The sequence below is a fragment of the Lygodium microphyllum genome, chromosome 29, assembly GCF_053477565.2.
Source record: "Lygodium microphyllum isolate KBCC chromosome 29, Lygodium_microphyllum_v1.1.10, whole genome shotgun sequence".
NCBI lineage: Eukaryota > Viridiplantae > Streptophyta > Polypodiopsida > Schizaeales > Lygodiaceae > Lygodium > Lygodium microphyllum.
This window is the reverse complement of record NC_141163.1, coordinates 96,546,036-96,563,541: the sequence shown is the minus strand read 5'-3', so window position 1 is coordinate 96,563,541 and position 17,506 is coordinate 96,546,036. Positions and strand designations below refer to the sequence as shown.

Sequence of the window (17,506 nt, the reverse complement as noted above, 5' to 3'; positions counted from 1 at the left end):
TTGCATTAGGAACCAACTGTTGCAAGGCATCTCCTCCCGAACTTGATGACTCTCCCATTGGACTTCTTCTTCTGCAGCGGACCTTCACGTCGGGTTCACCACTGTCGTGGAGTTTAAGGGTTGAAGGTCTACCACCGGGGCTTAGTGCAGAAGAGGAGTATGGGATTCAAGGTTCAGGGAAGGGAAAAAGATTGGAGTTTGATAAGATTCGGGTTTTAAAAATGATTTAGATGAGGAAGAAGATTTCAAGCTTTTTCTATGCATTTAGCATACATGAATGAAATAAATATCTCTATCTTGATTACATCAAATGCTTTTGGAAACATATTCCGTAACATAAAGGATATACTCAGATTCTTAATCCAAATACAAATATCAAATGCAAGCTCTAATGGCTTTTATCTCAAGTACATAGATGGATTTCAACTCTAGGAAACAAGTATTATGATGGTAGACTTCAAATACATTCAAGATTTGGGCCAATGGTACATGAAATGCACTGAAGGTGCATAATTTTAACTTCAGCTCTATTTTAAAACAGAAAATTCCAGCCCATAATCAAGCTCAAAAGGAGTACATAAACTCATGAATAAGCTCCTCTAATCATTAATGAGTAAAGTCCTGATGAAAAGAGGTCATTTTCTTCTATTACAACCACATAAATATCTTGTTTGCTCATAAAAATGGACAAGAATAGTGGGCTGCCCTGTTTATGACTGGTTATTTCAGTCCATAACAGCCCATACACCTTCAAAATCCTCACCCTTTGCTTGCCCCAAAGTCACTCAAGTACTTGGGTACAAGTCGGGCTTCATTGGACCATGAATAAGATAGACAAAATGAGAGAAGACGTACATAAGAGCAGGCTGAATACTTTTCTCTCAGATTTTTCCCTTTTATAGACTGTCATACCATGCATTTTCGTCAGACCAAATGGACGGATCAGTGGAGCTCTCACCTTGTTTGTATCTTTGTCTTCAGCTCTTGTTAATCTTCAGTTTGCATGCTTCAAAGGATGCACCATAGCTCCCAGCTTTCTCAAGTTACAGCAGGTTGTGCAGGCCCACGTTTTGCACGGAAAAATGCGGGCTGCATCCTGCTCAGCTCCACACTGCTTTTTGACCTACTTAGGCCACTTACTGGTCACATTAGTCCATTACTCCAGGTCCCCCATGAACCTAGTGGACTTCTGGCATTTTTCTTGAGTTCTAACCATATTTTGCACTTGATTCAATGTGATTTATCCTGCAGACTGTCAATTACTTCCAGTTGACCAAGTTGTAGGTTCCCATAGACTTATTTTTTTATCAATATACATGGTACAACTGAAAATTATATGCTAAATACAAAGGAACTTATGTAACTAAGCTGGTTATTGGGTAACAATGACTGAATTTTGTATGCAAATTCCTCATATAAATCCCAGTGAAGTGCTTCTGTGTTCATAAGAATCCCATGATTTATATTATGAACAATAAACTCTTTGACAACGTACTCCTGGAGAAAGTTTAATCAATTGCAAGAGATTCACGTCTGGTTTGACTTCACAAAGGGAACTTGCTAGATCAAAGTCTTGGTAATTAGCCAAAGTTCTCTTCTTGTGCCAAACCATTCTCTCCTTTGGTCTTTCCATAGGCTTTGGTGCCTCTTTTTTAGCCTTTACCTTCTTTCTTGGCAATCCTTTATCCTCCTCCGGATCGACTTTACTACCAACAGGTCTTAACAGTCCACCTTCCTTATCAGGATTCAAGATTCGCTTTTCCCTAGTATCTTGCTTAGGGCTTCCGTTGACAGGTTTTATAATTCCTTTGTCGCCCTCTTTAATCTTTTGACCTCTTGTTATGGCTCGTAGATTAGAAGCTTCAGTATCATTGACACGTATAGCCTCAATAAGGCTGACTCCACTGCCATGATGTAACTCCTCTACAACAGCCTTTCCTCTTTGCAGTATTTGCCTTGGTCCATCGTCTTGCTGGAGATTATTCCCTTGTGCGCGATGGATAACTGGACCTGGTTATTTACTCCCTTGTTGGAGAGAACTGATCTTACTCCAATAGGTAGCGGCTAAGTGGCCAGACTTCCCGCAAATATCACATTTGACATTCGGGCGATTCCTAGGAGAATGTTGGCTCCCACACCACTTATAACTGAATCTTGAGGGGCCACCCTCTTCAGGGCGTTGGCTCCCTATCAAATTCTGTTGCTTCTTAAGGAAATTGACATCCATAGCTATGTGTCGATACTGTTCAGAGATCATATCGGTGTAGTGCTTCATCATGTCCTTAACTTCACCAAGGACATTAGAAGCACTCGACTCACAGCCGCGATCGTCAGTCTGTCATCCCATGGGCCTAACCACTTGATTACGAATTAGCCACTGACCAATTGGAACAACATTAGGATTCATTGTTTGGTTTCCACCAATATTTAGTGAGGCCGCTTGACTAGCCATAGGCATAGTCATGCTAGGAGGTGCTAGTAACATAGGCAAATTCGACATAATACTTCCTCTGCCACTCGTATTTAACATGGGGTCCCCTTGACTCCCATTGGTCAAGGCCAAATTATTACCATTCCAATTTATCCTTACTGCATAAGCCGCTTGCAAGCGCAACTCTACTCCTTCTGCTTGGGTAATGGCAGTATCAATATCGGCCAAAGCAACACTACTCAGCTGCACCTGGATATTAAAATTCAATCCATGTAGGAAATATTACAACTATGCAACCGCTGGAATAGGAATATAAGTGTTAAGTTTGCGAAGAACTTGCTTTAGTTTCTTGGCATATGCTTGGACATTCTCATTTGGCTCTTGGTGTGTTACATTTAGAACACGCAATCAATATTGTCCACCCTTCTCAGGGGCAAACTCCCTACGGAAAGCCGTAAAGAATTTGCCACTGCTAGTTATGGTTCCGGCTTCTAGACCGTGATACCATACTGTCGCTCTTACTTTTAATGTTATATTGAAGAACATCATTAGGTGTCCTTCGTCTTGGATTCGATAGTTGAATATGAGCGTTTGAAACTCCTTAATGTGGAGTTCTCCATCTTCTTCTACTGCTAACCCATGGAAAATGGGCAACAGTGCTTCTAAAGTCGGTAAATTCGGTGTACCTGATGGAATTGCGATAGGTTGTGCCATGGCTACAACTAGATTGACAATAGGAGTTTGTATAGGCAACACTACACCCCCACTTGTTGTGGGTTGATTAACTGGAAATAGGGAAGTACCAAGACTTCCACTTGCACTCGAAGAGCTACTCGTAACACCTAGGTTACTAGAACCATTGCTACTTATGCGTAACGGGCTGCTTCTTTGAGGAGAATAGCGTCTTACAATCTCTAACCGCCGTCTAGTCCTCTTAGCACATTCTGCTTTTTATATTTCAGCTTGACGGTCCTTGTTAGAGGACATAAACCAACGATTTGATTCCTTAAAACCCTAGAATCGAGAACCACCACTTATTGGTGGCTCTCGACAGACGCACCACTGATGGGACCTAAATGGGTCGGCACTGGCTATGGCACTAGCCGGACCTCATGCATACGACAGACAACCCCACCATACGGCCTTGCTGGCCAGGAGCATCTAAAACTCACTCTGCGCTAAATGCTTATGACGATTCTGTATTTGTATCCAATATGTAGTCCAACGTTCATTTTTCCTTCTCCTCAGAGGGAGATCCCATAACATATAGGCATAATGCCTTGTAATACACACATAGGGAAGCAGCTCTTAGTTGATTGCCGCAGCTCCATTGCGACTCTCCTACACCTCGGGGATTGGCCCCTCGATGCGTCGCTCCAACATATAAAACATAACGCACAAACTCCACTCTTTCATAATTCAGCATTCCAGGAGATTTTGATTTGCCTCACAAAACTTTCCCCCACGGAAGCATTCATCTAACCGACAACTTAGGTTTTCTGTCCTCTCAACATTGGTCAAAGTTTATCAATCAATTGCAATGCATTCCAAGAGATACCACGTGGCATGCTTGATACAAAGTGTATGACCATTGTGCACAACCATTTTATGATTAAAAAACCAGCCATATGAGGTGCGAAAAACAATCCTTTCATGAATTTTAACTAAGCATTACGTGCTGCGTTGCTTTGGGGACTAGCACCGGAACTTCCGTGCTATTAGTCACCTATATTTAATTATGGAACGATCCCTAAATGCTATGCACAAAGAGAAAAATCAGAATTTGTATCTTTTCAGTAATTAGATCGTCGCACAAACTTCATCCCCCCCTTACTGTTTAGGTGTTGCTGCATTGTATAGGTGTAAAGGGTTGTCTTGTGTCATTTTTGTATGTAAAAAATAATAAACACGTACTATAACACAAAGGAAGAGGCCAAAATGAGGCTTAACCTCATGCTTTAACCTCTCCAAACATTCACGCATATAAATCTTATTTTTTCATATTTTTTGAGCGTGAAAACTCCAATTTTCTCTATTTTTTACTATTTTTTCTATTTATTATTCATGGAAAATAGGTATTTTTTATTTATTTATATTGGATTATTATTTTTACTGAAACTTAAAATTTTCTATGATTTTATCCAATTTTCACTCATTTTTTCCAACTCAAAATAAAAAAAATCACTAATTTTCATTAAAAATGACATTTTGCGGGTTTTAAAGAATTAATAACGAGTCTAAATCATTACGAATTCTGCATTTTTGTAGTTACAACCCCCAAACATGATGCAAACAAGGTTCAAATAAAAATTCAACCCATATGAACAACATTTGGACCATGAAACAATAAAAACAATCAAATTTCTTTGTAAAATTAGAGCATATCGCGTGTCTTACGTGTTGCGGGTTTTTTAATAATTATTATGGGCAGTCCACAGACCGACCAACAACCATTCTTCAGTGCTAAACCTATTTTCTCAGCCTTCTCTTCATCTTGAAGCAATTCAATCACACAACCGGACAAGCATCCTTCAGCCCCTCTTCTTCTTGATTTCTTGCACATGAATTGCCTCTATGCAGGAGAGAGAGGGAGGAGAGAGAAATATTGATTTTTTATCTCTTTTCTCAGTACATTATTCCTCGCGTGGTCTGGAGCGATCGGAGGTGCAGAGAATCTTCATCCCACAGTCAGGAGGGTTCCTCTCCATTTGCCCGATCAGAAAATGATGAAAAATAGAGGAAAAATGGGACACCGAAAAACTCCCCCCCCCCCCCCCCCCCCCCATGGCGTTTCATTCTTGAGCTTTTAAGCTCTTAATTAGAGCTTTAAGCTTTAAAACACAAAAGAACCGGTTCATGACTTGGGTTTCACACTGCGCAGAAGTCGATTTTTCAGTTTTGAGGGGGCAAACGACATCAGAATCGAGATCCGTCTGGACGGGTGGTTCTGTGATGTTGAAATATACAAAGCTGGGCCCTGTCACGCTCTTCTTGGCTTCCAGATCCAGTAGCTACTTCACAATCCTGAACCTTGCGGGGATTAAATAGGGGATCAAACGACCTCAGAATGGAGATCCGAGACTTGCGTTGGATTTTTGATGTCATTTTGCATCTAGGAAAACTCCAGCTCGGCCATCTGCCACCGTTTGATTTCCATGAAAATAAGCACTAACGCTTTAGGGACTTGCCACTTAAAATCGTACTGATTGCGACCGCCGCCTTTGACGAAGTCTATTTTTCCCTTGAAATTAGTAATTTTTGGCTATTTTTAAGTACTTCTAGGCATCAAAAATCATATGGAATGTGTGTCTGATTTGCCTTGATGCTTTGGGTGGTCAAGCTTGAGAGCGATGTTTGAGAAGTGCCCTGAGCCATCTTGGCTTTAGGTACCCATATCCACGTATTACCCTCATAATTACCTTGAGCTTGCAATAAGCTCTTGGAGACCCATCGCGGCTTGACCGTTCATCGATATCAGTAGTTTTGTCTTGGCCTTCTAGGTTTTGAGTACGGGCTCTTAGCCTTGCAGGGTCGTGGGATTTTGCTCCTAAGTGGCAGGCCTTGATGTTTAGGTATCCATTGAAGCTTTGGTTCATAGGACTCAACTTTGACTTCAGTTATTTGCTTGTCTTGAGATTTGGTGAGTTATGATGGGTCACTACTCCCCTCCTAAGACTTGACGGTGGGTTTCTCTACCGGTGGCTTTGCGGACTTTGAAGGATTTGCGTAGCCCTACCTGAAAGCGGTGACTATACATACGTTGCCTATGGCGAGGTGAATATGTTGGGACTCGTAGTAAGTCAACATTGCAATGAGCTTTCTTTTTAAATGTACGTCCTAACAACGATTCCATACCTGCATCTTTAGTGTTTGGCAATACATAGAAGATCATTGGTATGCTCTCAGACTCGAAAAAGATTGCTACTTTGCACTTTCCCAAAAGTGCATATGATCGGCTCCCAAATGGGCTAAGTTTGACAGTGTTACTGGGTTGTAACTACGGTTTGCCAATTTGGGTCTAATGATCGTGAGTTAGGATATTAAAGTCAGATCCCTCATTGATCAGTGGATTGAGGGTGGACGTGTACTTGCCAATGACCGTTATGCTTATGTAAGCTGGTTCTATTGCTTCCTCATACTCATATTCAATCTCCACAATTGTGGCCACTCGTACGTTGACATGGGACTCTAGCATTGGAGGCTCAAGTAATGGGTGCGTGGGAGGTTAGTACTTCTTGATGCGACTGCCATTAAAGAAGCCTATGCCCTCTTCCTCTAGGTTTTTGAATTTCACATTACTGATTCTACTGATGACGCGGACTCTGAAAGGCCTTAGCCCTCTAAACTTCATCTTCTGTTTATGAACCTTGACTGAATACAAGAGTACCAAGTCTCCCTGTTTGAAATCTTGTTGCTTGACATGCTTATCAAATTACTAGCTTTTGCATCTTGCCTTCTCACATATCAGTGCGTGGGTGGCTAGAAGTTGAGTTTTCGATGGGCGTTCTAGCTCAATTAGACACTCTGTCCATACTTCCTTTCCATCCCATCTCTCTTGAAGAGTGATTCTCAGGCTAGGAATGAAGAACTTTACGGGTAGAATTGCTTCAGTCCAATAGATCAACTTAAAGGGAGTTTGTCACATAGCCATTTTATAGGCTGTGCGGTAGGTCCACAAGGCCGCCATTAATTTGTTATCCCAGTCGCTGCACGATGCAGAGACTACTTTGGTCAGGACGTTCACTAAAATTTTTTTAGTAGACTCAGCTTGGCTATTTGCCTGAGGATAGTAAGGTGAAGACTTTCGATGGATGACTAGAAAGGTAGATAGGAGGTGAGCGATCACTTCATGAATAAAGTGTGTGCCTTGGTCACTAACTAGTTCAATGGGGTAGCCAAATTGTGAGATCACCTACTCCCATAAAAACTTGGCAGTGGTCCTTACATTTTTTTTCTGAGTTGCTCGTGCTTTAGCCCACTTTGTGAGATAATCCGTAGCAACAATGATGTATTTGGCTTGCAAATACTGTGTCGTAGACTAATCGGCCCAATGAAGTCAATTCTCCACTTCTCGAAAGGCTGTCTTGCAATGATAGGAGTTAGCTCCATTTGATCCTTGCGAATCGGGATCTTGGTCCCCATTGGCACTTGTTGCAGTGTTTTACAAATCATACTGCATCTTAGAAGAGAGTAGGCCACCACAGTTGAGACTGCAGCACCTTGCAGATTGTCGTATCTCCATTGAAGTGTCTTACAATCCCATCGTGTGTCTCTGCCAATACGTCATGCATTTCATGCTCCCACACACATCTACGTAGCAACCCATCTTGTCCCAATTTATAAAGTTGACCTGCTATCAACTGATAAGGTTGGATTTTAAGGATGAGTCATCTAAGTTGGGCCTTCTCAATAGGTCGTTCTCAAGGAGTCCGTGCTTAAGCACTTGGAATATGTCGTTTGCCCAATATGGCATAAAATCAACTCTAAATAAATCTCTCGCTAGACAAGTGAAACGGATGCACATATGATAACATGTCCGGGATGCCCTATCTAGGGGCTTCTCCTGTGGGCATGTGAGACATATGGTCAGCCATCTAATGCTGCTTTCCCTTGCATACCACCACAGAGAAGTCAAATTCTAAAAGAAAAAGTAACCATCAAGCAATGTGTCACGTAGCACAAGGTTTATTAACAAGATAAAACAATGTTTGATGGTCAACAAAGAAGGTAAAAGGCGTGGTCGAAAGATAATACCAAAATTTCCTCACAGCAAATACCATGGCTAAGCACTCTCTCTCTGTTGTTGAGTAATTCATTTTTGTATCCATGAGTTGTCTACTAGCAAAGCTCACTGGATAGTCTAGGTTGTGTTCACCAGGTTGGCACAACACAACTTCCACACCGAATTTCGAAGCGTCGATGTGAACATGGAAGGTGATTGTTCAATCTGGGGCTTGTAGAATTTGTGCAGTGGTTAGAGACTTTTTCAATTCCTCATATGTGTGTTGGCATTCCTTGGTTCACTCGAATATAGTCAGCAACTTGTATAGAGGTCTAGCAATCAATGCATGGTTCAACACAAAGCGCCGATAGTATCCCGTGTGGCCTAGGAAGCATTGAACTCCCTTATAATCTGATGATGGTGGAATATCGACAATGATCATGACTTTCAAGAATTCCATGGCAATGCCATTCCTCGACACCACGTTTCCTAGGATGCATCCGTGCTTCACTCAAAATTGGAACTTCAAGGGGTTTAGCGAGAGCCAATATAATCGACATCGTTTAAAGACCACTCGGAGCTTATCTAAGTGTTCCTTCCATGTAGAGTGAACACACAAATCATCTAGGAAAACCTCTAACTCCTTCCTAAGCATGTCTTTGAAGATGGCACACATGAGCCTCTGGAAGGTATCTGGTGCATTAGTCAACCCAAAGGGCATGACTATGTAGGTGAAGACACCCCACTTAGTGGCAAATATAGTCTTATGTCTATCGTCAGAATGCACTTGCACCTAATGGTATTCCGAGAAGGTGTCCAAGAAACTGTAGGCTTATTTACTAGCCACTCTCTTGAGCATATGTTCAGTGTATGGCAATGGATAATTGTCTCTCTTTGTAGCGGCATTTACCTTCTTGTAGTTGATGCACTCTGATTTTTCTGTTCTTTTTCAGCACGATCACTATGGGTGAGACCCAGTCTGTATGCTCAATCTCGTAAATGAATCATGCTCTCAACAACTTATCAATTTTCTCTTTCACTGCATGAGCGTGCTTGGGATTCATTGGATACGGTCATTGCTTGACTGGCATTGCATTGGGTGTCATGGGTATGTTGTGAGTCACTACACTCAGATCTACCCCTTTTAGCTCATCGAGGGACCAAGAAAGCATCTCTATATACTCTTGCAAGAGTGCAATGAGACTTTCTTCCATCCGCTCTTCAAAACCTTCACGCCTGAATTTAGTGAGGAAGGCCAACTTCAGGCCGGTCCCATGTGCCAAAAGTTCATGTTACCTGTCTCTCATACCATTGAAACGTCGCACCTTTGAAAGTGGTGGGGAAGATTACTAATCAATGCTTAGGGATTCTAGCATTTGTTAGCCACATATGCTACCATAAATTCTGCTACATGAATATCATGGTTTTCATTGTACTCTCCACTACATTTGTTGGCCTGTCATCAATATTTCCAAGATGAATCTGACTAGGAAGGGGACCTTGAGTCACCATGGGGACTTCTGTAAAGAGTGCTAGGGCGTCAAAGGAGGCTTCTGCTGCAAGCTCGTTCTCAGCCTTAATTCTTACATTCTCTCTCCTTACGTACCTCTGGACTCGTTCTAGCGCTTGCCTCTTGATTGTGTCATTCATCAGGGGGTTGGCTCCAACTAGTTGGTATGTACTCAACAGAATAGAATCAGAGAGGGGCTTCAGCCTTTGGAGGATTCTCTGGCTAACATCTCTTCTACTTCCTTCTTTTCAACATCTCTGAATTTGGCTTTCAAACCACTACAAAGGGGGAGATATTCTGTTCTAAAAGTATCAAAACTCATTCTTCTTAGGATCGTTGTTGTGCCATCATTATAATAATGCCAGCTTCTGATGGTTTCAATAGTCTATGTTGTAAAGAACACTCTATCTACCAACTTCCAGTGGGTTGCTAATTGGACAAACAGAAGGTTGTTAGAACACCAAGCATCCCACGTATCTTGCTGTTGAGCATCTACGAACAAATTCCAACTCTTTTCCTTCTTGTTTTCGTGAACCTCCACTGACCACGTCTCCTGAAGCTTCTTCACGATCTCCCACTTGATGATGTCTGAAAACTTCTCAATGAATGCCAACTCTTCCATGGATGGTCATTCTTTTTGTTTCTGCTCTTCAGTTTGTTCCCAAACAATTTGCCACCAAGATGTAAGTTTTTGTTCCTTCAACATGAAGAGGAAATAGTCCACCACATAGAGCTTGCATCATGATGGTAATATGTTTTCGCTATTGTGGGATAAACTTCTTGTAGAAAGTGGATTTGGAAATAAGAATCTCCAACTCTTCAGTGGAAGAAGGAACTTTACAAGGATCCATTGAATTCTCCACTTCTTGGCAATGCCATTTCCTTCATTTTCAGCCTCTTCTAATGCTTGTTGATGGTAAGTTTCCCAGGTTGTGTACCAAAAACATGGAGCCCCAAGAGAGACACAAAGGAAAAGGGGATTCTATTGCAAGAAGATCTATCTTGTAACATCAACAAGATTTTATTTCATTCTTTTGATGACCAAAACAAGAAAAATAGTAAATCTTCATGCAACATCATAGTATATATTTCCCATGGATTTGATAAAATCAATCATATCCTTCAACATCTTCATAAAATCCATCATAACAAACAAGAACACAAAGAAATACACCACTTTTAAATAGAAATAAATAACATAGTATTTATCTTCATTGACTTCATAGTTCTCTTATCTCAATCCCTCATAGAAAGATACATTCTTTTGATAGAATTGGCTATCTCTGACTCTCTCTCTCTCTCTCTCTCTCTCAATAGTATATCATCTCCTCACTACAATACTCAAGAATGGTACTTAATTATCCTTCTTAGGTTGTGGATGCACCTCCCAAGAGGTATGGGAGGTATGAAAAGGCACCAGAGCCACTACAGTGTCTCTTCATAGCTCACTACTGTCACTGTCACTCCAGTCTGCTCTTCAGTCTTTAGCAGCTGCTTCTTCCATTTTTTTAGCTATTTTGAATTTAGATTCATCATTTCCAAAAGTTAGAAAACTTTTTCAAAGTCATACATACATTCTACAAAACACTTATAGAAGATCTACAGAATAGAACAGAATAAGAACAGAGCAGAGACAGAGGCTCTACAAAAGGTCTACAGAGGGTTATAGAAGGTCATCGGAGAACACTAGACCCTCATATTCATACTAAAGCCATTTCAAAATATCAAAAACTATTCAATAAGCTTTCAAAATACCTCAACCTTCATCAATCATCAATCCATGCTTCATACAGAAGAAAATAAGAACAAAACAGAAGCTAAACAGAAGGTATCAGAACCAATCAAAACCTCAATAGAACCTACCAAAACATCACAGAGCCTCATATTTCTACTAAGAATCATCATGAGCTTCCAAAAAATAATCAAAATAATCTAAAACACTCTCAAAAACTTCCAAAACAACCAATCATCGCTCAAAATCCATAAAAAATCAACCATTCAGACCTAAAAAACAATAAAAATCAATAAAAAAAATTAATCTTTTTCCTCTCTCAACACCAAGATTTGGAGAGAGAAGATTCACCCTCCATGGATGTCAACATCTAGCCTTCCTTTTGGATAATCCAAAAGGCCCATATATTAAACTATATTATTTTTAAGGGCCCATTTGTGAGTTCATTTGTTTTCTAATATCAGATTGGGCCCGGACGGAGGGAGTGGTTTTGGGGGGTGTTGTGGAGATGTGGATGTTGTGAGCCCACGATCGTCTCCAAATAGAGGTGCTACTCCTCGGTCTCATACAAATTCCAAAGAGGGTGGCTTAGGTGGATGTTGTGGAGGCACCCATGCAGTGTCTCCGTCTCATCGTTCTGGTGGAGGCATGTCACCTCCAGGTTTGTCACACCTGTGGGGATATCTACTCTAGTGACTTTAGCTTTTGCTCAGCCGTCCGTATAGGTGGCACCCCTATGGATTCTACTCTGAGAGACACTACCCCAGTGAATACACCAGATGTACACGGGTATCCTAGTTATGTCTAGGAGTATGGTTGTAGGTGGGAGAGGATATACCTTAGATGTACCCTAGAGGGGTATGGATACCTTATAGATGACATGATAGGAGCTGTGATCATGAATGATGAGGGGAGAAGGGTGATGTCTCACATGAGAGAGTTATGCCAACAAGTTTTTCGGCACGTCTTGGACCATTGAAAGAATATACTTGAGGGTAGCAATGACTATATAGTGGCATCCTTGCATGAGGAGTTTCTGGTACCTTCAGTGGTAGAGATTTTTCACTGGCTAAATGATGGAGTGTATGCATACATACATGTCACATAGACGTTCCATCGGACTCATGCAAGGCACTCAAGAGTGGCACCTCAAAGCCTGAGCAGCTAGACACAGACGATTGGTAGAGACTCAGGGAGGAGGCTATAGATTCTCTAGGATGTTGGGGATAGTAGCGGGAGGCAGTGAGGGCACGATTGGAGGCAGGGGTCGTGCATCATTTGGTTAGTGATGGCCAGAGGACTTATTTGGAGGACTTTGTAAGCTTTTATTTTTTTCCTCTCACTTTCCTATTTACAATATCACTTGTACAGACAATCGTGCTTCTAATAGTTGTATTTTATTTTCTTTGTAGTACTCCCTCATAAACCACGATCCCATCGGCTTGGAGACTCGATATGCAGAGAGATATGATTTCACTGCACTCATTGATAGATTGTATGCATGCGGTGTCCTAGTAAGTCAATCATCTTTTTTATTTGTAGTTACAATTTTTTTAAAATGCATTATGTATGGTGGATTGATGTGTAGTTTTTCATTTTGCAGAGTCCATTCGATCCTCCTTGGCATCGGGACCGGCTTTCTGATGGTGACGATCTATAGCTCATGCTTGGATTTGTGGAGTGTACACTCTCTTCTTTTTTGGTCCTGTGATATGCACTATTTCTTAGATGTACTTATCGTCCAAGTTTGTATCTTGCAATAATTCCATGAGTTTTCATCAGTGATCTTGTACTTATTCTATGTATCAATCTTGTGGGTTCAAGTATATTTTGCGCTCGTCTTGACGACCATTGTGTACCCAACATGTAATTCATTTATATAATATTATACATAACATGATGCTATATGTGGTAGGGCATCTTGTTGCCTTGCCACCAAATTTTTTTCTCTGTACCGTTGCTATTAGTATTGCTAATTTATTGCACGCGGCGTCACTATTAGTGTCGCAATATACGTCACAAACCGTCACTATATGCGTCACTTTGAATGTCGGTATGAGGCCTGCATCTTGTAGTGAGAGAAAGATAAAAATAAGTTAAGACTTTAGAGAAGAATAAGGCATCAACTTTGGGTATTCATCTAAGGACATCCACTATCATATTAGTTGTTCCCTTCCTATAATGAATCTTGAAGTCAAATTCTTGCATGAGTCCTCTTCATTTGACCTTAAGACCAAGGAAATTGGCTTGATCATAAAGGTATTTTAAATGAATAGTGGTTAGTCAAAATAATAAACATTTGGACCAAAAAAGTAATGGTGCTATATTTTATGCACATGGGTGACTACCAATAGTTGATTCTCTTGGGTGGTCTAACACATTTAGGCATCGTTGAGATCCTGCCCCAAGTTGAAAATATGGGCACATTTTCAGTCCTTTTGAGTGTCTCCAAAATAAGAAGGTGATCTACTTCCAAGACTTTTATAATATTGTTGAGGCTCTAGGTATTTCTTTTGAACTGTTATTAAATTATTTCTTTGTGAATGCATATAATAGTTGCAATGGTTATTCCATTAATAAAATTGTATTTGGCATGCATGATCTTTTAAGATCACTGGGTATATAAATGCCAAGAAGTTACAAAACTTTTAAAATAATGGCTATACTCACAATTTCCTTTCTTCTTAGTGAGTGCAAAAATTACAACTCCACATGTTTTCTTTCTTATTGGCTGGTGTAGAAGTTGCAACTCCACATGATACCCACTCATCGAGCATATCATACGATTATGCAAAGGGCCCTATTTGATCACTGAGATCATATAGCACATTTTTTGGATCTTTCAATCTAGTATTACCATCGGCTCGTAGATTTTCAACTTATGAGCCTTGACCATATCAATGCCGTTTGTGGCATGCCATGGTTTTTATAAATATTTCTCTTTGTACATTGAATTAAAACTCATTTACTTTCTTTTGAACTTGATGATTGTGTTCACATGATAGAGGGATATTTACCCTCTAAGATCACATAAATAATGTTTATATGACATCAACATTGAAATTGGGTAAATATTTGATCCAAATGTTGTTACTTATGTTTATTTCATAGAGAAAGTTCAATCATTCAAGTCATAATGTACCAAAATCAATTAATAATAATGTTAATGCCAATTCAAATTTTACATGAATATACTGATATTTTACCAGTCAAACTACATGATAAAAATTCACCATCTCATGGTATCTTAGATGATAGGATCAAGATATTACTTGAGAGCCTTCCATCTCTCAGTAAGCTTATAGGTTTAGCCAAAAGGGAAGTACAAGATAGCTATGCAATTTTATGATTACCTAGTTAAGGGTTTTATCGAGCTAAGTAAATCCCCATGGGGTACATCTATTCTTCTTGCTAAAAAGAAGAATGTCATGACGCATTTTTTCATTGATTATAAATGTCTCAATAAGGTGACTATCAAGAACAAGTGTTTTTACCTAGGATGATTTCTTGATAGCATCTAGAAAAAGGCTTTTACTAGTTAAGGATAATCAGGACGCTAGAATTAGATAGTTCTAACTAGAAAGGTTACCTAGAAAGATTTGGATTCTTACTAGTTTCTTAGACACTCTTACTATTTATAATATGAATTCGCTATATAGCGAGTGATCGAGTCTCTTGTGAATCACATAAGTATGTGATTTCCCTCGCGCTTAATTATGAGGGTGCATGATTGGAAGATGTATCAACTTGAACAAGCGAAGACATTTGTTTTCTGATTGTACGAGGTAAGGTGAGACGCTACGTATATTTGAGAGAAGACTCTTGGCTTTCAAGTTCTGATGAGGGCCGGGCATTAAACAGCTGCAACGATGAGGCGCAGTGGTTGGATTAAAGGAAGGACGAATGAGGCGCAGTGATGGGATTAAAGGAAGGACGAATGGTTAGTAGAGGAAAGGATCATTAATGAGTGCGGGGAGATCATTCCGAGTCAGTGATGATAATTGAGTATATTGAGATGATAAAGATTGATTAGTACTGATGAGGAGGACGATGAACGCGAGGATGAATATGATGATGACGACGATGATGGCGGCGACGCTGATAATCATGGCCGGATCAGCAGTATTATGTATCGCAGCTGCAGATAATAACTATCGTGTTGATGAAGAGAATGATGTATTGGGTCATGTAAGTAATATTGGTATCGTTAAGGAGGGGCTGACGCCTCACTTCTATCGCGGGAGCTGCCCGGGCCTGCAGTGGACGGTGGCCAGCTCCGTTGCCTTGCGCCTCACGCAAGACCCCTCTGCTGCCGGTCCCCTTCTCCGCCTCTTCTTCCACGATTGCTTCGTTCATGTAATTATCATATACAATATACTTACTTTCTCACTTTCTGAATACTTGATCAAATACTTGAGATTCGAAATATAGATTGCATCCCCTTAGATTCGCTTCTTATTAACGCATGCTCACTTCTTCATAATCTTTATCCTTGAGATTTCAGTGTAGAATGGCCTTAAGTAGTTTCTTAACTTATTGATTACTTGTAGTCTTGTAATGGTGTCATGACTTTCTATGATGATAATGATGACATACATGCATATGTACGTAGGTACACACACACATGCATGCAAAGAAACATGTGCACATAAATGGAGGCATGCTCGCATGAAGACACATGCATCTTTGTATCTTAAGGTTACTTTTCTCTTAGGGTTGTGACGCTTCGATTCTATTAAGATCAAACCCAAACAACTCATCAGAGATAGATGCATTACCAAATCGAACCTTGAGGGAGTTAGATCTAGTGGATGGTATCAAAGAAAAAGTGGAGAAGATATGCCCAAATGTTGTTTCATGTGCTGACATCCTTGCTCTTATTGCAAAGGAAGTAGTTGCCCAGGTAGTATATTCTCTAATCGATCTATTTTTAAGTCTGGTTACAATTCCAAAATTTTAATTGTTATTGCAAAGGAAGTGTATCAGATTTGATAGGTTTCAACATTTGAACATTTTCAATTTGTGTTTGTTTTCACATGGCCTCTTATAGAGTGGGGGACCTGATTGGTTTGTGGAGCTAGGACGAAAAGATGGATGCACATCCAATGCTTTTGATGCAACCAACGACTTACCATCTTCTCTTTCAAGTGCTCAACTTCTTATTGATATCTTTCATTCGAATGGGCTAACCATTCGTGATATGGTAACACTATCAGGTAGTACCCTATTGATGAAAGACATTGTTATAAGCATCTCCCCCATTTGCAAATTCCATAATAGTGCATGCATAAAACTACATATAGAGGTCATATCATGAATTGTTTTGATGGTTTTATTTGATAAACTATTACAACATGGTGTTATATTCGTCACATGTTGTATGTAGGTGCACATACAATAGGGAAGGCACACTGTTTCCAAGTTGCAAGGCGATTCTATGGCTTTATCAATAGTACCTATGGTATTGACCCAACACTAAACATGTCTTATGCAAAGAGTTTAAAAGCCTCTTGCCCTTTACCAATAAACTTACAATCAACCATAGCTCTTGATCCATTGTCACCAAACATATTCGATAACCAATACTATAAAAATCTTCTCCTTCATAAGGGTTTATTCACATCAGATTCTGCACTAATCTTAGACAATAGAACAAAAAAATTTGTGCATGAGTATGCACACGATGAACGTGCTTTCTTTCAACATTTTGTATCTTCTATGGTGAAACTAGGTAGACTTAGAGTGATCACATCAAATAGTGTACATGGAGAGATACGTAAGCACTGTCGAAGAGTTAATAGCCTAGATAAATGGTCGAAAGATCATAAACATGGATAACTCTCTCTCTCTCTCTCTCTCTCTCTCTCTCTCTCTCTCTCTCTCTCTCATATATATGAAATTTTAGGAGATGTTTATATGATCTAAAATATCACTTCTTTCTTTTCAACTAGTTTTCCTTGGTAAGATTATACTTTTATTTGTTTTGGTTTTCCTTTGTTGTTTTTTAATTATGAAGTTTCTTGCTTAGCTTTTAATAGCCAATGTTGTTAAGAAGCTCAATCTAAACATTGCAAGAATAGAAAAGAGACATTGCAATCACACAAGGGACAA

The 17,506-nt window shown here is 40.0% G+C and overlaps 1 protein-coding gene across 1 annotated transcript; it reads left to right on the top strand.

Annotated features, from left to right (window-relative positions):
• Window positions 1–15,481: 15,481 nt before the first annotated feature.
• LOC148010942 (peroxidase 66-like) lies at window positions 15,482–17,233 on the top strand. Its single transcript, XM_087671600.1, has 4 exons — window positions 15,482–15,751; window positions 16,110–16,298; window positions 16,446–16,611; window positions 16,782–17,233. Exons 1-4 carry the CDS (start codon window positions 15,482–15,484, stop codon window positions 17,231–17,233), a joined length of 1,077 nt encoding a protein of 358 aa, XP_087527726.1.
• Window positions 17,234–17,506: the final 273 nt, after the last annotated feature.

Bases quoted from the DNA above. Each gene is read 5' to 3' on its own strand.
- LOC148010942 (XM_087671600.1), top strand. From the start codon at position 15,482: ATGGCGGCGACGCTGATAATCATGGCCGGATCAGCAGTATTATGTATC. The intron at 16,299-16,445 runs GTAGTATATTCT...GGCCTCTTATAG, and splicing joins CAAAGGAAGTAGTTGCCCAG to AGTGGGGGACCTGATTGGTT. The intron at 16,612-16,781 runs GTAGTACCCTAT...TGTTGTATGTAG, and splicing joins TGATATGGTAACACTATCAG to GTGCACATACAATAGGGAAG.